This window comes from Colias philodice, chromosome 23, assembly GCF_061535455.1.
Source record: "Colias philodice isolate Cphi_HAF_F1 chromosome 23, ilColPhil1 Martin Lab GWU primary, whole genome shotgun sequence".
NCBI lineage: Eukaryota > Metazoa > Arthropoda > Insecta > Lepidoptera > Pieridae > Colias > Colias philodice.
In genome coordinates this window covers 5,493,121-5,513,496 of record NC_143108.1, presented here as the reverse complement: position 1 = coordinate 5,513,496, position 20,376 = coordinate 5,493,121, and the positions used below count along the sequence as shown (strand labels likewise).

At 32.5% G+C, this 20,376-nt stretch overlaps 1 protein-coding gene and 1 long non-coding RNA gene across 2 annotated transcripts in view; one reads left to right on the top strand and one right to left on the bottom strand.

The window, feature by feature from the left end:
• The window catches only part of LOC149478053 (uncharacterized), a 113,486-nt gene that overhangs the window by 6,552 nt on the left and 86,558 nt on the right, over nt 1–20,376 (bottom strand). The gene's annotated exons all lie outside the window — the stretch shown is intronic.
• slou (homeodomain transcription factor slouch) lies at nt 1,509–19,048 on the top strand. The gene is made up of 3 exons (XM_089710046.1): nt 1,509–1,985; nt 16,754–17,067; nt 17,322–19,048. Exons 1-3 carry the CDS (start codon nt 1,700–1,702, stop codon nt 17,568–17,570), a joined length of 849 nt encoding a protein of 282 aa, XP_089566172.1. The 5' UTR covers nt 1,509–1,699; the 3' UTR covers nt 17,571–19,048.

Here is a 20,376-nt window from a genome sequence, read left to right as displayed (position 1 = left end):
ACTTATATGGAACTATTCAGAACTCGAAAGTGTGTGTGAGATCTATCCAGATCTACCTTCATAAGTGAAGTGAACAAAAATTTCTGTGTATTAGGGAACATCAGTAGCATTGGGGAACTAAGGTTCGGTGTTTTAGCGAAATTAACAATTTGGATCGACTGACTTACTCGTACCTACCTCGTAACATAGCTTCGCTGCAATATGTAGATATTATTACACGCATCTCTTCACAGTTAAGGAAAATGTAACACCATAATAAAATCTAGCTTAATTAATCTGTTTGTCCTTGTTTGTCTTGAGCTCTAGAAAGTAGAGATATAGGTAGAGATTAGAGATTCATTAAAATATGATCATATTCCATCGATTTTTCTCTACCTAGCTATAGTTCTTATTTGGTACCGCCTATCTTCTAAGATAATAAATAGAGATTTAGACTATTAATAGAAACTGTAAAATTAAAAATATCTATACAATTACTAAAAAACTCTACCATGATTTATAACATCGGATCAATTAATTAGCTATGAGTACCTAATGAACCTATGCACATTGCACAGTGAACACTGTTTTAAATTTTAATTAAATCTAAAGCTTAATCTAAAGCAAGGAATAATTTACCTAAGGCTTATTTTTAAAATCTTAAACAGATTGATGCAGACTTAAATAGGTACATATCTAACAACATACTTTAATATTTAGAAGATTTTTCTATTTGTTGTAGTATGTACCTAGGTGAAGAATTTTACACGGTTTAAGAACTCCAAATACCTGTATTTTACATGAAACCATTTCCCGACCTTTATTTAACCCTTAAACGTGACGTAAAAATACGTAAAAGCTACATAAACAGTTTAGCAGCAACGAGCGAAGCCAAAACAGCGTGATAACATCAAATAATAAAGTAATTTAGAGTACGGCCATGTACAGCTCATTAAACGTAAAGCCGAATGGAGTCCACAATTCCCATCGCATCGCAAACAAACTAAAATCCAACGTAAAGCAAAATTAACAACTTTAATACGGCCGCTTTCAGGTAACTAAGAGTATTTATAGACCTCTACAAACACGTTAATGGCGCAAAACGCTCGCAGCCGCAGCCCAAAAGCCATTAAGTTCAAAACTCAATAAACATCATTGTTTCAGCGCTTAACTAGGAAAATAACCCGCCACCGCCGCACGGGGCCGCTTTGGCCCGATCTTCAGTTCGCCGCGACCTCTAATATTCATAAGTCAATTTCCTGCCCCATTAATACGTAACGAAGTAGCGCAAATGGCCTTATCGCTTGTGCGCGATTACTTGCCCGCCGCTCTCTTACATAATTCAACGTATTAAACGAAATTGTTTAAACCTTATTGCTCGATTACGTTTCTCCACCCCGGGCACGCCTCGTTTCCCTCGTCCAATCAGCGGGCGGGATCTGTGCCCCCCACCCGGCGTCTCCCTTCCTGTCCCCGCCCGGTCTTTTCCCGATTTCAGATCGCAATGACGTTTGGATGTTAGGCGTAGACAGACGTTTCGACACGTTAGCGCGTGCGTGGATTTCAGTGCGATGTTCACGGGTCGTATGTTTACATATGCACGACTGAAGTAACGATACGGGATAGGGACTCATTTCGACTGTATGTGTTGTGATTAGTGGGTCGATGAACTGTAGACCGATTAGATGTCTAAACTAAGGTTAGATAAATAAGCGTTGCTATGACGATGCTTGCGATGGCTCGAGGGTCAGAGGAGAGACGGGATGACGACTTGGAAAATGAAGGAGAAGCGAACGGCGAGGTTGATGTCGTTGGTGTGGAGGAAGCCGCGCCGGTTGACTTGACCAGGCGTTTGGGGTTAACAAGACCCCCTGAGAGACCGGCTATAGCGTTCTCCGTGGAGAATATTCTAGATCCAACGAAATTCACGGGAAGGACCGAAGTTCCGATGAGATACGATGAAACGTATTGGAGGCCGCATTACGATAGAGATGACAGTGACTCTGGTGAGTACATTGTTAACGGGACAGCTTTTACGGGTTAACGTGATTTTAGCTGAAATTAATTAGAAAATAATTATCTGTTGGAGATATAAACAAAAGTTAATCAATATTATTAGTAGAAATAAATGTACTTAGGTAGGTACTAGGTACTTTAAATAATGAACGCTTCGTGTACTTACCTAATTGACTAGGTATCTTACTCACTTTGGTATCTTATTACCTATACTAGGTACCTATGTAAAATAGTCCGGGATCCATCGCCCATTTTTGCAAGTGATTACTATCAAGCTAATTTTTCGTGAGTAGCTTTATTTTGATGAGATGCCCAATAATTTCATGTACGAAACTCTCGATTGTGGTAGCTTACAGAGGTAACAAGGATAAAAATTTTTGATTTGACGGTTCTCAAATATTTATTACGCAATTTGTAGGACAATATGTCTGTTGAATTATATAAGTATTAAATACCTAAGTGAAAATAAAAAAATCAGCTGGTTAGTAATCATTTATGATGACTTCGTTATCGATACACATTGGAAAGGGGGACTCTTTGATCAAACCATAGATTTTGTAGGACAAATATTTTTTCGAATAATTTAGATAATTATCTTGAGATTGAACAAAAAAAAAACATTCAGTTAGTAATTAATATTTGAGAACCATCAAATCAAAATATTTTATCCTTGTTTCCTCTGGTAGCTACCACAATCGAGAGTTTCGTAGGTAGGTACATGAAATTATTGGGCATCTCAATTCTCATCAAAATAAAGCTACTCACGAAAAATTAGCTTGATAGTATAATCACTTGCAAAAATGGGCGATGGATTCCGGACTAAAAATTAAAGTAATTTTTTATTCATTTAATATGAATATCTAATCATTGTATGCAAAAATCAGTTTATTTAAGAGGGTTTTTAAGTATCTAGGAGAACAGTTTGTGTATTATTTTGTTTTGTGTGCAATAATAAAAAATAAAAATACCTACATCACGAAATTATTCAAGCAATTGCTACGCTACAGTTAGAGCCAAAAAATGCAGAAACAATTTAATTATTTTTTTCTTATAGTACTTATTTAAAATCTTGTAGTCCGAATATATTATAATGTAAGCTAATAGGTATTTTAATTTTATGTGAAAGATTTTCTGCCCTAATAAAAAAGTACCTACCTACCTAATTATGTAGAAAATTAAATTCCTGGCATAGCATAAAGTCGCAACCTATAAATATTAAATACTTACATAATATCTATCTATCTAGTAAATTTACAATCTAATTAGAGCGTTTTAGTAAGTAATGCATAAACAAACTTCATCTTGTCTTTTCGTAAGAGTTAAAATATCTCGACGATATTAAGAAAAGGTAGCTGGCTCTTCAGCTCTACGTAGTTTCTAGCTATATCATATCAGCGTCGCATTTTTACCCGACTACGGCAAAGCAAAAGGAGGGTTATGATTTTGACAGGCTATGTATGTATGTATGTATGTATGTATGTATGTATGTATGTATGTATGTATGTATGTTCATCTGTTCCCTCGTAACTTCTAAACTACTTATCAGAATTCGACAAATGACATATCATTAGAAGCGTCTTAATTGTCCGCTGGTTATAGGCTATATGGGGTTTCACAAAATCTAATGTGGCGCCCTCTAGCGGACAAAACATACAGAGTAAAAAAATAAAGTTAAGATAAATATGCCGTGTTTGGTATCATTTGAAAGCTTTTTACTTGCACATTTTGAATAGATATATATTACTAGCATTTGCTTGTGACTTTACCTGTATTCATGGGCTGATTGCATATAATTCACATCTTTTCGTTCATAGCTTCTTTATTAGTTCATCAATTTAACTTTTGTTTTATACTTTTTCAGCGTCGTTTTTTGTCGTAGTTGGGTTTTAGTTGTTTTACTTTTTATCTTGTAATCAAAGCAGGTTAATATGAACATAAATGTAGAAATTGTTTATATGTAGGTACAAGTTTAAGACTACAAGCCTCAGGTCTACCAGGATATACCTACTTTTTAGTACCTACTACTATAAAAATTCAAATTCAAATAGGTATAGGTACACTTGGGAATATAGGTAACTGCAAACAATGAATGTTGTATGTATTACCACAGACTAATAATAATATACTACGTGTATTACTAAATTTCTGTGCGAAACATTCGACCAACATATTGTTATTGATATGTAAATGTGACAATAAAACTTTAATTGCATTTCTTACACAATAAATAAAGGTAGGTAGGCTTATCTTAAGGTACGCTCGGTATCAAATGTTTATAATTTCTCTACCTATTAGAAAAAAAATACAAATTAGAAGGAATCGTTGAAGATTTTTATTAAACGATTAATGTATAACATTCGTTCCCAAGAAACAAATTGACATTTTATCTCCGTTTTCGTGAATTATTTGTGGTTTTACCATTATAAATGTTTTAAATGTTAGAGTCCTAATAATAATTGCCTCTTGGCACATAATTACCTGCCAACAAAAAACACAAAAAAGCGAGCTTTTCCACACCAGTAGCGAGCAATTTCGACAAATTAATAGTCCATTGTGATTTTGATTGCCTACGTGACAAAATTAGCTAACGAGGTACCATTTTTTTGCCACTAACTGTAAAAATTTGGACTTTATTACTATATACTTAAGAGTGATTTTGAATTTAGTGTGTTTGTTTGTGAAATTGGACAGTCTTGTCTCAATTATGGACGTGACGAAAAGTGAATTGTATCGGCCGTTTGTGCCGGAACCAAAAGGCAATTTATGTGTTTATTAAACACCTATTAATGAGGTGTGAACCGAAATATTAGTTCCGACTGTGCTCCATTAGTTCGTGTTATCTTTAACATTGATTTTGTTAGTTTGTCTGCTCATTACCATCGCGCATAGAAACATATAGAATTCATTGGTGATCTCAGATCTGTTGACTGTTTTTGAAACAATCAAAATTGAACATAATATCTAATATCTTGCGTTGTTTAAAAATATTTTAACAAATAGAAACAATCTTATTTTCTCTTTTGATATTAATTCGATAAAAATTATAGAAGTTAGTTAGTACAATACCTTTGTATCGTGTAGGTATGCAAGCGTAAAGGTTTAGGTACGTAGGTAGGTACCTACTAATAGGTTATCATATTATTCAAAATCATTATATTATTCTACATAGGTATAGTACAACTACACAAGTCAAGTAACATACACAAACAAATTAATTATTAAGGAATTAATTATTACTTAATAATTAATTGTACCTACTTACATACCTAATTTAAAATAATTAACTAATGGTATTAATAAATTAAAGGATACAACGAACTGAAGTAAAAGTCATCAATACATTTCTGATAAAATTAGTCATAACTCATAAGAAACTAATACGACAAAAATAATCAATATAATTACAAATATTACCTTCTAATATATTTTACTTTCTCTTTATACACTCAATATCCACGTAACATTAAATAGGTACATTAATATCTCTACGCAATTGATTCTAACACTAATAAAAATTGCACAATTGTTTTGCCAATTAGGACACAACATTAATATTTATCTATTTATGTTAATAGCTAATCACTTCCACATGTCTCTCAAATCACTTAAATATTGCATTAATTGATATTTAATTATCTCATTGGCGAAAGCTCGTTAGTGTTGCCAATATCCGTTCACAGCGGAAACAATAATTCGCTAATAGATTTATTGCAATTTTTTGAACGGGCAACCTTTTTACGTGGGAATGTAGGTTAAATTTTGTTAAGAATGATTAAATTGAAATAAATTATTTTTTAATATTAGAAAATAGGTAATTATCATTTTCTAGTGTTTGATTTTATGGGATTTATAAAATTTATACGTTTGGAATTTATAGAGTTTTTATTATTTAATCTGACGTTGTTATAAAGTCTCTTTTTATCAACAAATTTAAACTAGAAGGTCGCTTAGAAAATGCGATTAAAAAAAACACTGAAATTCGAATTTAGAACCTCTGTAGGTAATCTATGAGTAGGTACCGCGCTTCTTCGACCGTCGCGTCGCGTCGCTATTCGCTACATGGCGTCTTTATAAAATATCTTGAAATATTATTATAAATTAACACCTACAAATCTTATATAATTTGATTATCTGCGTGTGACCACAACATTTTAAACTTATAGGTCATTCAGTATCCAATTTTAAGGCCAAACTTAGCAAAACGGCGGCATTGGATGTCTAGTTTTGATAATTTATATAAATAAATGATAAATAATAGCCTTGTCGGTCGGTGTGTCAATATCCACTACCTATATCTATGCATAGGTACCTAATAAAATTAGACAAATAAAAAAAAAATACTTGTGATACCTAGATATATTTAAAAATAAAACTAATAGGTACCTAATATTTTTGAAGGGTACGTACCTATTCTAAAAACACATGAACAATGATAACTTATAAATGCTTAATTAAAAATAATACAATATTCATAACCACATTATTGTTCCGAAAATAAACAAACTTTATGCGGATACAATTTAATAATCATACTAAAAATAAATGTAGCCTGGTAGGTATATTAGTTACGAGTTCATTCAAATATGTAATTATAAAGTTAATAAACCAACCTACTTATTTGCAAAAGCTATTTATAAAAGGAATAGAATTTGTGTTTTGGAACTTTCTTATTGTGAATACCTTATACCTACCTATAGGTTATAATAATTTGTAACAAGATTCACATAAACGTCCACACACACACATCTATCGAACTTATATTATATAACTAAAACTAAGTCCAATTATTTCATCTAACTGCACCTAAGTGCATACCTACTAGGTACCTACATTTTTTATAGCAGCAAAAAATTTATAGCAGATCACAAAATCTCGACAGATTAGGTACAATCTTGCGAGATAGATTACCTGTAAGAGTTCTAACAGACTAACGGCAAGTTGTGGACGGCAGAGGCTACTTCAGCCGTCGCCACATGTCGACTGATGTCGACGGCTGCCGTCGACACGCAAAAACGGATGCCGTCAAACGTCAAACGCTTGCAGTTTGCCGTCAACACAAAACTGCAAGCGTCGCCACTTGTCGACGGCTGAAATAGCCTCTGCCGTTCACAACTTGCCGTTCGTGTTAGAACTCTAACATGATTATAACCTAACAGAGTTTACTATTTTACCAAGAAATATACCTACACCTAAAGGAAAAAAAATATAACTAGCTATGCGCTACGGTCTCATATCCCCGTTAAAAACCATGGACAAACGCTTTCATAGATACCCTATTTTTCATAATAACCAACCCTAATGTGTATTAAAATGTTTGTTTCCATTTTACGGATATTCAATAACATAATCTATAATATAAAAATTAATCGCAAAATGTGTTGGTAAGCGCATAACTCGAGAACGGCTGAACCGATTTCGATAATTCTTTTTTATTATATTCCTTGAAGTACGAGGATGGTTTTTATGTAGAGAAAACGTAAATATGTATCACGGGCGAAGCCGGGGCGGACCGCTAGTATTTAATGAAACGAATGCTGTCATTAAATGTAGGTCACAATGTCTATAACCTAGAAATCCTAGAATAAGTTGAATATTAAATATACCTTTATTACCGCAAAAAGAGCAATTTATGAAATTTTCTCAGCGATATCACTTATTATGATTGTTCTGACATTTAAAAATAATTTACACACATTCAAAATTTTAGACGGATACATTTTTAAGTACCTACTACCTATATCTAGTTGCTTTTACTTTTTATTGGTGACTAAATGCGCCCCGCGTTTTTACTCGCATAGTTCCGGTCATATTGCACTTAGCGTGCTCTAGCTTTCCTCGATAAATGAATTATCTAACACATTTTTTTCATATCAGTCCCGTAGTTCCCGAGTTCAATCAAACAACCAACGCTTTAGCTTTATAATATTACTAGCGGTCCGGCCCGGCTTCGCCCGTGGTACATGTTTATGTTTTCTTTCCATAAGAACTATCCTCTTACTTCATGGAATATAATAACAAAATAATTATCAAAATCGGTCCACCCATTCACGCGTGACCAAAGAAAACGGGTTTCATTTTTATAGGTAAGTATAGGTATATATATCTAGATTAGTATCTGATTGATTGAGTGGAATGATGTAGTCCACCGTCCACGCAACTAGTCCGCCGGTACCAGCTGCAGCGTTCTGACCATCATTTTTCTTTTTGTCATTGCGTACTAAGACCCCTGTAGAACCGCCGTCCTGTTACAAATGACCCGAAATTTTGTGTCAGTATCTCCCGGCCTATATGTAGGTGGTCTTGAAGTGTTGAAATAATTAATAAATTTGATTGTGAAACTGACATCTTGATTCACATTAATTGAACATAAAAGGATACGAAGGAAATCAATAAAGATTAATGTATACCTACAGAAGTTATCTGTAAGTATGTTAAATGTTTATTTATAATGTTGTTCTGTTCATTTAATTGAACACGAATTAATTTATTCGAAGTATGATTTTAAAAGCTTTTTAATCTATTAATTATACTTATGCAAATTAATTTGGGAAGCGTCTTTACACAAATCGAGACAGAGCTTTTTTATAGTTGTTGTAGCCATCGGCAATGTGTCTACTTAGGTACTATATTGGCCAATTTGTAAAAGTTAAAAACAAATAAACGTTTTTAATAACATAATTATATTGTTTTTTGGTTAATCAACCTAGCTACTAACTAAACACATTTTTTGCGCGTTTTACACAACACTTATAAAATTTATACCTGCTCGTGAAAGAAATTCGTCATTTTTCTGAGCTTTTTTCGAAAATTTCCATTGCAAAACAGATTGTTAAGAAATTAAGCATAGGTAGAATTATTACTTAGTTGTAGCAGTGTCATATAATGCATACTGTACAAACCAGGTACTACCTAGGTAGGTTTAGTTTTTAATATAAAAATAATTCGATTACAGAATACATATTTCGCAGAGCAAGACAAATTGTTAGGGTATAACATAAACTATTTCAATTATATTTATGTAGAAGGTATTAGGTTGGTAATAAATAATAATTAAAACTTTAAAGCAGTAAATGTATTTTGATCATAATTTTGATATTACCTGTATACGATTTATTATCGAGAAATACGGTAAACGTAAATAACTTACTATATAAGATTTCCGCCCGCGTTTTCGAAAGGAAAACCCGCATAGTTCCCGTTCCCGTGCGATTTCCGGGATAAAACCTATCCTATGTGTTAATCCAAGTTACCCTCTATATGTGTGGTAAATGTCATTGTAATCGGTTCAGTAGTATTTGCGTGAAAGAGTAACGAACACACACACAGATCCTCACAAACTTTCGCATTTATAATATTAGTAGGATGTTAGGAAAATAGTCCAATATATAATAGAAGGACTAAATATTTTACGAGGATACATAAAGATGTTATCATGTATATAATAACGATAAGATTGATCTATAACGACCCAAATAAGGTTATTGCTTCCGCGCCATTTTCCAATACGAACATTGCGATAATATCATGATTCATGATGTATTTTTAAAAGACTCTTCCGTTTTTAGTGTTGGTAGGTAGTTGGTACACATTTATTTTTGTTAATGGTCGTAAATGGTGTTTTGACTTTAATTGTTGTAAGATAATTATAAGAAATACCTACCTGACATTATTTGAAACTAACAAATTTTTGATATACCTACATACCGGTTACAATTAATATTAAAATATAGTTTATAGACATATCTAGTTATAGTTATATGTATATTCTTTATTGCACACAATTTTAAATTTTACAATACCAGGTTATCAGAAGCAATTGGCGGCCTTATTGCTAAATAAGTAAATAGCAATTTAAATCTTGTAAATTTAAAACTAAGTATAATTTGTTTTTATAAGAAACTAGCGGTCCGCCCCGGCTTCGCCCGTGGTACATATTTACGTCTTCTCTACATAAGAACCATCCTCGTACTTCAAGGAATATAATAAAAAAAGAATTATCGAAATCGGTTCAGCCGTTCTCGAGTTATGCGCTTACCAACACATTTTGCGATTCATTTTTATATATATAAGATTATTTCTTAAGAATACCTATAGTCCAATTGTGATTCAAAGAAAAATAAATGTAAGTAGGTACCTAATACTTAATTGTCATCTTGAGTGTAAATAATTCAATATCAATTCGTGTAAGTGTTACCTACCTAGTTAGTTACAATATTGCACGCCTCATAAGCGAAGCGTTGAGGTGGGTACTACTGTCACTTCGCGCAAAACATCTGATTTTTCAAACTTAAAATGTCTTTATGTATCATACATTGCACTTGTAAGATAATACATACACACACATATTAAGAAAAAACACTATTTTTAACGTTCATGATATTTTTGATGTCATTTTTGTTATTTAAACTAGTTAAAAAACAGTTTAAAAAAGTTCTGTCTTGGACGTCCGTGTGTCTGTATGTGCGGATCCTTTTTCTTGTTAACACGATAGCGACCGAAATACTTTACTAATCGAGTCTTTTTTTTTCTCTTACGCTTGAGTATGCTCAGGAATAGAACCCTTTCATTTTTCAGGGTCTGATTCGATGTGGTTTAATTGTTATTAAATAAACAAAAATAATAATTAATAAATATTTATTAAAAAAAAATTATGAGGCGTGCACTTTTGGATTTTCCAAATTATTCTATATTTCAACAGGACAGTAAACGTATTTTGAGAAAAACATCGAACAATAGAAAATCCAAACACACAACAAAAACCTCGTACCAAATATCCTAATATGAAAACTTGAAAAACCCGCAAACACTGAAAAACGACTTTTCTTCTTCACTACTCGATTGGTCCGTGCTAAAGCGAGACAGCATTACACGTTCCTATACGTTAGAGGGAGACAAAATCAACCCTTCGCTCGCCGCACCCTTTGCGCACCAATCCGTGAAATTAGAGTCGTCTAAACGAATCTAACGATTATTTTATTATCCCTTTTGCGCTAAGATTTGTTCCTTGCTCACTCAAATAAAAATAAAAGGTGAATAAGGCGTTTCGGGGGTCAAGCGGACATAAATATCCCGGCGCTTTCGGTCCGCGTTAGCTTATTCGCCCCTTTAGCTCTGATCCGTAGATTAATGTCTGGAGTCTTTGAATTGTCTACGAATTTGTTTGGTTCCAAAATGTTCAATGTTTAACTGGAATTTGAAAGCCTTTAACATAAAGTGGATATTAGATGTGTAAAAGTACCTAAGTTAGTTGCAAATATGATTTCTATTTTCTAATTAAAGAATAGGTAGCAAGATTTATATAATTAATATCTACTTTAATTATATTTTTCAATTATAGAATATAATGCACTGAAATCTAATTGAAGTACCTATAACAAACGCAGGAATGTATATATTTTAATCCAACTTATTATAATTTATTATTCTTAGTTACCTACTACTAATCAGAAATAAAGTGCGATTAAATGGAATTGTCCTGTGTTTATACAATTCTATACCTATAATCTGTCGACTTCTTTATAAAATAATTGTCATTTATGTTAGTATAAAAATTATAAACGATTTTTATTGGGTTGTCTAAGTCACATGACTTCAGCGTCTATTCGAAGCCTGATTTTTCACCAACTTTTCATGAAATTCAAAGTATCTTACTCCATTTACAAATAATTATGATGATCACCAAAATTAACCGGAACTTGCCGATTCCAAATCCAAAACTCAATTGGAATTCACAACGCTGGCAACTTAGGGTTGTTTTCACGTAATTTTCTGGTTGTAATTAAAAAGTCAGCAAGCATTGTTGGCAACATTAAGCCCCTCGTTTACGCGCGACACTTTCGCTTCCGGGACGCTGATTTTGCGTAATAAACACCCTTTATTTTAATACAATTGGGTCGCATCGCGCTGATAAGGGTTTTGCATTTTATTATGAGCGTTATTAACCGATTTCAAAAAAAAGGAGGAGGTTATCAATTCGGCCGGTATGTTTTTTTTTTTATGTATGTACACCGATGACTCCGAGGTTTCTGAACCGATTTACGTGATTCTTTTTTTGTTCGATGCGGGATGGTGTCGAATTGGTCCCATAAAAATTTTATTCGGATAGGCCTAGTAGTTTTTATTTTATGAGCATTTTTGTCTGTATTTGTAAATGTTGCAAGTACAAGTTTGAAGTCGGTTGTTTTTAACGCAGTTATCACTTGTTTTTGATTTGTATGGATATCGAGTTCTAAAGAGTTGAGATATTATGTAGAATACCTATTATGTATTTATGTTACGCTTTCACGAAAAAGCTTCTGGATGGTTCACGAAATACGAATGAAATTGCACGGCACAGCTAATATAGAATATTTTAGTACAAGTTACTGTTAATTATACAACACCATTGAACGTGTGATGAATTATGATAAAATCAAGTATGAAAAAAACGTCGATGTAACTAGATGACCAAAGCTTGATCTTTGAAACAAAATTTTATCGTGAAATATGCATAATAATGCATTCCATGTGATTGCATAGGTGGTTCCTACGCAAGTCGAAATTATATCTAATACGAAAAAGGTATCATTTTAGCTCCTTGCTAAAACATTATGTTAAACGATAAAACAAAGGGTTATCTTAAAAACTTAAACGGCAAGCTCATATCGATCTAACGTACCTACACATCCAACTAAATTAAGTCTAAAACGCCTCAATATCGTTTAACATAACTGCGAACAAGGCCCCATCCACAAAATCACCGAAGCTCAAATTACACTTCTCCATTTTCTTCATTTAACAAATTGATGGGCTTCACACCCGTAACACCAAAAGGCGCTCTAAAACAATGGATTAAAGTCGAAATTTCAACATCATTCGACACTAAGCGTCGGCATCGCTTACGCCCAAAAGATAAGGCCCAGTTTGGGCTAATGGTTCAGCGTTAAGGGATTTTTAGCCTTAGCAAACAGATCTTAAAGCGTGTAATTGCTCGACAATGGGGAGGGGGTTGCGGTCTAAGTTTGTAATTAATAAAGCCCTCTCGATTACAAGAGCCTTTCCTCGTTGGGATTTGGAAGGAGTTTGGAAAGCGACATGCTAGGTAGATGAGTTTGTATTAATGATACTTAATAGTTGCTGAATATTTTGAGTTTGGCTGTCGGCACAATAAGTCTGCACTATTTGGACAATTGGTATTGCCATATGAAATACTTATAAAGCGACATGATTATTCCCAAAATTTCATTTGAAATAAGAGTATTGAGACGAAATGACTGCAAAAGGCAAATTATATTATAAAATATAGTACCTACCTACCTATCTATCTAAGATACAGGGCTTCATTTTTCCAATTAAAATATATAAAAACAACTTCTATTCATTTAAATCACATAACAGAAGCAGCTAACTCAATTGTTTGAAAACTTTTGAATTCGCGGAAATCTAAAATTCGTTATTCGTTATATAAAAATAAACAATTAATTTGTGAAAACATTTATTGAATGGACACACTATTATACCTTCCGTAAAATCTATTTTTATTTATTCATTCATTATCTAGGTGTTTTGTCCATATAGCTAGTGTATAGGTATATGTACTGTATTGGTGTTGCCTCAACTTTTTGTTGTTTTTTCCTAGTGTATGAATAAATTTTCATTCATTTATTAATATTTAATATATTATGAATATTCTAGGCTTTCATCTTAACCTCCCCTAGCCTGTAAATCCCCAATTCGTGTTTGCATTGCCTGTTTATTTTAGCAAGCGGTTTGGAGGGTTAACATTGACGTACATATACACATTTATGGAAAATGTATAGGATTGGTGTATTTTGAAATTATAACATTAATTAAGATTTAAGATTAAAATAACTTTTTTCCTATTGCAGTTTTAGGGAATTTGTATCGACTGGCTTTCCGATGAAAATTGGGTTTGACCGAATTGTACTTAATATTATTGTAATTAAACAAAGAATAACAGACATAATTTTTATGAAGCATGCGTATGCACCATATGTAGGTTTATTTCTATAAATATTGGGTTTAATAACGGGTTCAAATGTAGAAAAAGCGGACGGAAAAGCTGAAAACATTATCGGGCTATCGTTGTTTATCATATTAATTTATGATGGAAATCGCGATAACACATACCTATGTATAAAGATTTATGTGTCCCAATGCAATTTGATAAAGGAATATTTTATATTCGTACACTTCTTACGATGTTAAAAAGTTTATTGATATGACATTCCACTTGGCCAACTCCCAAATACTGTTGATTTGTCGCAAAAATGGAGAATATATTGTAATTTGTTGTAACGAGAGGTATACCTACCTAGTTGTTTTTAGTTCTTTGTAATTATAATAAAGACGTTAGACATTTGAAAACAAAAAGGAATAAATAATTTAAACTGAATAGATTGTCTAAATTGTTGCTACAGCTACGTCATGAATGTTATACCTACCTAGGTCTTTTTCTCTTCTTGTAACTGTATATTGTTTTCAGTGACTTTTACTAATTTCAGCGCTGTTCTGCACTATATTATATCTACCGTAGTCCGTACCTATACCTCTCATCTTCCCTAAAAATAAATTAGGTAACTATAATTAGGAAAGAATCGGTGATTTTTTTTTATTTAGCTATAGACACTTGAATAAAATTCAGAATATTGGTCAAGTTTTTCTAATAAAGTTCTACAATTTAGTAGATACCTACACATAAAACTATAGCATAGAGATAGTATTCTATCTACACCGCTGTAGTAAATTCCAATTCGTCGTAGACTTATTTCAAGGCTAAATTGGGAAGTATTTAAATCATGCTTTTGTTTTAGCAATTAACAAACTATGCGTTGGGAGTTTGTCTATGTCTTGCACGATTAGCTAAAGACTGATTGATTCTCTATCGAGCTAAAAATTCCTGAAGCTATGGACGTGGGTACAATGTTAATTATTTGGAAGAGGAATGAAGACATAAAAAAACCTATTTATTAGAAAAAGAGCGTGTGTGCTGAGCACAAGTGTCAGTGAAACTTCAAAGATACCCAAAATCGTCTAACTCCATGACGGTATTGCCATGACGCGACCTTGAGATTTTTATTCATCGCACCTAAAGAAGTTTCACTTAAAAAATAGAAACAAATAAAGAACACGTTAAAATATATCATCATGATTCTCGAAAAAGTATAAGACGGATATTATACCTCTTCTAAAACTTCTAAAACAGTCAGTCGCTTCTATACCTACAAACTTTGTTTAGCTTATATATTATCTAATGTTATTTTGATAATAATTGACAATAATCCTCTTGTCTTTCAGTAATTTCCAATATTTACAATTCTTGTTTTAGCATCAAATAATGTTTGCTTCATTTCGGCTTCAATAAGGAAATTCTTTATGAAATCTTTTTTTGTTGACACTACTTACCTGTTTATGGGACATTTTTATGTTTGTTTGTGACTTCTGAAACAATAAAAATGGAACATTTCATTTTTATGATACTTTACATGATAACATGATATATAAGTAAACAGACGGCGGATCATTTAGGTACTGAACTCTATTAATTTATATTCAAAATGTTGTAAATAATATTTTGAGAATAAAATCATTTATCTGTAATTCTTAGTTTTTATATATGGAAATAACATTCCATTTATTGACTTGCATGTGGCACAGTCCTAAAGCTTACAACGCTAACATTAAATTACTTACGGCTAAATAACTAATGACAACGGTACATGTTGCGTATTTAATTTAGCTCGGTTACCGACGCTTTAAATCAGTCAACAGCACGTTGTTACTTTACTCTTAATCCAGCCGATTGTCAGTCTATTGTCTATGCCCTGTGCGTTGCAAGTTAAAAAATCAAAATGACAATGTCACTGAAATATTTCGATTCGAATTTAGAGGGAAAAAGAGGTTATGTTAAAAACAAGGTAATTAATGCACATTATATTATGCACAATGAAACTGCATGTCTATAATTTTAATAGAAAATGTTGAGCAGATTGCCCATATTCCAAGGATGTTGTCCGCACATAATAAAAACAATCGTTTTAAATCGATTTGACACTTACTAATGTTGATTTTATTGCTATTTCGCGCTCCAAAAACGATTTCGATGCTATACTTAAATACTGAGACAATTTTCTTAATATTTATACATCCTGTCGGTCGTTATATTGAATTTTACTAATTTCACTAAGCGAAGTATACTCATAAATTATATTTTAATGTTTCCGGACGAAAATTGTTGCCAATGTTGCCACATTAAAAATTAATAGCAGTTTTGAAACTATTTCGCATTGACAACACTCGTGTTGAAAGAAAAGGAAACGGAAATGAGTATTATATCATGGAGAAAACACGAAAACATTAAAATAAACATGATGAAAAAAATAAAATGTTTTATTAACATTTCAGCCTGTATATTAAATACTTTATGGGAGATAAAATTCGAAATAATAAAGGCGCCTGAATATGGGACAAATTATAATATAATTAATGACACTGATATAAAAGAAAACATTAATTTAGTCCAATTAGTAAATCCTTTATGTGTTTTATTTTTAATAACCAACAATATTTATATCTGGATTTCGAAATGATTGAATATTTTAAGATAAAATGGATAATTTAAAATTTTTGAAAACTAATGCGCATTACGACTTATTTTTAACTTTAATACTAATTATACTACTAATTATATGTTATACAGATTTTACGCACAATGACCATGTAAAATATAAACTTTAACTAACAGTTACTTTTGTTACAGTCAAAGACCACCTTCAACATTCGGACCTCGAGGCTGATGACGTCGAAACAGATGATCAAACTTCCAACATGGATGACGACATTCTCACTCAGTCAGATCTGGATGAAAATGGTGACCCTAAAAGCCCAAGTTCTAGTTCTAAAAAGGGGAAAAGTTCCCGTGATTCGAAAGGAGGAACTAAACCAAGAAGAGCACGAACAGCATTCACTTATGAACAGCTGGTATCTCTGGAGAATAAATTCAAGACCACCAGATATTTGTCCGTGTGCGAGCGTCTGAACCTTGCTTTGAGTCTCAGCTTGACGGAAACTCAGGTGGGCATTAATTGATTATGCATCTATATTTGTTATATTTGATTTCTGAACTTTTTTCTAATAAGAATTAATAATGCGTAAATTCTTTGATAGCGTTTTTTCTCTTATATTCATAACTGAAGACCCGTCGCAAAAAATTGTTTTTGCATGCTTGTATTAAATACTTGATATATTTGTACTTTTGTTCTATCTTACCGTATTTTAAACGGAACAAGAATTACCCTACCATAACTAAACATAAACAATATTCTCAGGTCAAAATCTGGTTCCAAAACCGTCGCACGAAATGGAAAAAGCAGAACCCTGGGATGGATGTCAACAGTCCGACCGTACCGCCACCTTCAGCGGGAGGTTTTGCATCTGGTCCTTACCCCGGAGGTCTGCTATACCCCCACGGAGTACCATACCCTTTCACAGGACCTGGCCCGTATGCTCCCTACTTCCATCATCTAGCGGCGAATCATCATCACTCGCATGGATCGTTAGGTCACTCTCACACGTGATTATGGTCACGACCTGGGTCTGATCACCCGAGGGTCGATAAAGATAATGAAAGTGGACTGTCTAATTAAAAGTGCTTGTCTGTCTGGTACTTTCTGTTTCGATTGTCTGGTTTAGAGGCAGATTTGTAAAGTAGACTTGGTTAGAACATGTGAACTTTGTTGTACGCATTCTTCTATAGTATCGACTATAGTTATCAATTAGAATTTCGTTGCGAATTCTACACATTTTAACTCCATCAACACTGTTGTTTGTAATATTTAGAAACCAAATTTTGTCATTTTTTTTTTCATTTTGGTCCTTCAACGTTTTCAATAATTTGGATTTACTTTCCATAGAATTTAAAAAACTGACCACTTTCTTCGACTACCTACTTCAAAATGTTCTGCATATTTTTATGAGCACTGTATATTGTAGAATATGTGGCCGTACATTAGTATTATAATATTATTTTAGTGCAATTTAATTATTAAGTGAAATTATGAATCGATTGTGATATAGGTATTTAACGTTAATATTCATTAAAACAACTTTATTTACAGCTGCGGTGATATTTGAACCTTACTATATGATCGTTTCGGCATTTTTTTCAGATTCAGTCCAGAATAATAGAAATTCTTTAAATAAAGTTGTTTGTGACAATTAAATAATGATATGAATGTAATTCACGAAGGCATTTGAATTTTTCTCGAATCGAATTATATTTACTTGTTTATTAATTGATATTATGTTTTAGCTGGGGTTGCATAGATATAATATAATATAGTAACCTATACAGGGTGTCCTACTATTGGTATACTAAGCGCGAAGAGACTTGTAGTTTTGCATACACTGATCACGTAAAAAATACTTAAACAACAAAATTACGTCAAAATTTTTTTGCTAAATTATTCCTGAAAATCCATGTTTTCTTCTCTGGCTTTGCGCAGCCGGCATATATCGCTTCGCTAATGTGAGCATTTTGTCTATGAAAACATAATCTTAAACGATAGCTGACGTGCTGGTGGCAAAGCTGGGCGGGTTGCTTGTTATGGGTGTAACTGTACACATACAGTTTAAAGACTTCATCTATTTGAAAAAAAATGCGTCTGGAATTTTATAAGTATTTTTTACGTACTCAGCGTATGCAAAACTATAACATCCATTGAGCTTAGTATACCAACAGTGGGACACCCTGTAATCTAGATACAAAGCTAACAAAGATTATGTTATAATTTAAATTTGGTGGAATAAACAAATGCCCAAGTTTGAGTTTATTAAAATCAACTTCATTTGCCTTTGTGAAAAAATAGATACTACCCTCCTTCTACTTTAATATATAGATGTGTAAACTTTTATAAGCTTTATAATATTGCATCGAATAATCTATACGTATGAAAATTGTATGAATATTATAATTATATTTACTGTAATCGAAATTTCCCTCCGACGAGTATATGTGATTTATTGAAAAATAATAGTTTCTTGATAACTTCATCGTTTTCCTTGTAGTTAACTTCGATTTCTTTCTATTTGTTTTTCTATTTAAATAAAAAAATATCTCTCTAGGTATATTAATCTGTCTGAATGTATTTTAGTACCTACCTAGTTACCTTTTAAATTGAACATGTAAATATATTTATATGAAAATGTACTGTAAATAGGGTGCCACAGATTTTGTAATTTATAAAATATACAGTACAGTATTGAATTTTGTACTAATCATTATACTGATAGATATAATAAATATAGTTCATACACGTTTTTAATGGTAACTATCATCTACTCAGTGTAAATAGCGATTAATATTTACGAATAATATTGTTAATAAAATTAAAATAAATAATGTGTCATATAAATATATAACTTTAACAGTGGCAGCCCTGTGGATAAGCTTACTATATTAACACAGATAGTACCAGTATATACAGATACAACCAGTAGGGAAACTTCATACAACACGTTCGAAATGGCTCACGCACACAAGCAAGCGTGTTTATGAGAATCGTAAGGGTATTCTTATATGTATCTGTCAATAAATTGTGATAATACCTTGACGATTCTCGTAAACACACGTGCTTGTGTGCGAGATCCATTTCGAACGTGTTGTATGAAGTGTCCTTACTGGTTGTATCTGTATATTGTGTTATTAATTTGTAATCAAGCTATTAAATTGTATAAAATATTTGTACATAGATTATTGTGTGTATCTTAATATCGAACGCCTATTGTAATTTAAGTTGTAATAAGTGATGCTCAAGCTGTAAATATTAGCCCGTGAAGATATTATAAGCTCGATGTTGATATTAAATAGTTTTCAAGTTCTTAATCTTTTATTTATGTGTATCCCGTTAAAATATTACCTACCTTCTAATTATAGTAACATGAAATCAGTATGCGTAATATGAGTGTTTCAAAACAATAAGATATCAATTGTCATGAAATATGAAAAGTGCAGGCTAAAAATTTACACCAATGATACTATAAGTAGTAATATGTAGATAGGTTATTAGCTCTCCGAAAGTGGCACGTCGAGATGTGGCTAATTAGCCACTGATGAAATTGATCGGTCTAAACTCTACACCAATGATACTATAAGTAGTAAGATATATATAGGTTATTAGCTCTCCGAAAGTGGCACGTCGAGATGTGGCTAATTAGCCACTGATGAAATTGATCGGTCTAAACTCTACACCAATGATACTATAAGTAGTAAGATATATATAGGTTATTAGCTCTCCGAAAGTGGCACGTCGAGATGTGGCTAATTAGCCACTGATGAAATTGATCGGTCTAAACTCTACACCAATGATACTATAAGTAGTAAGA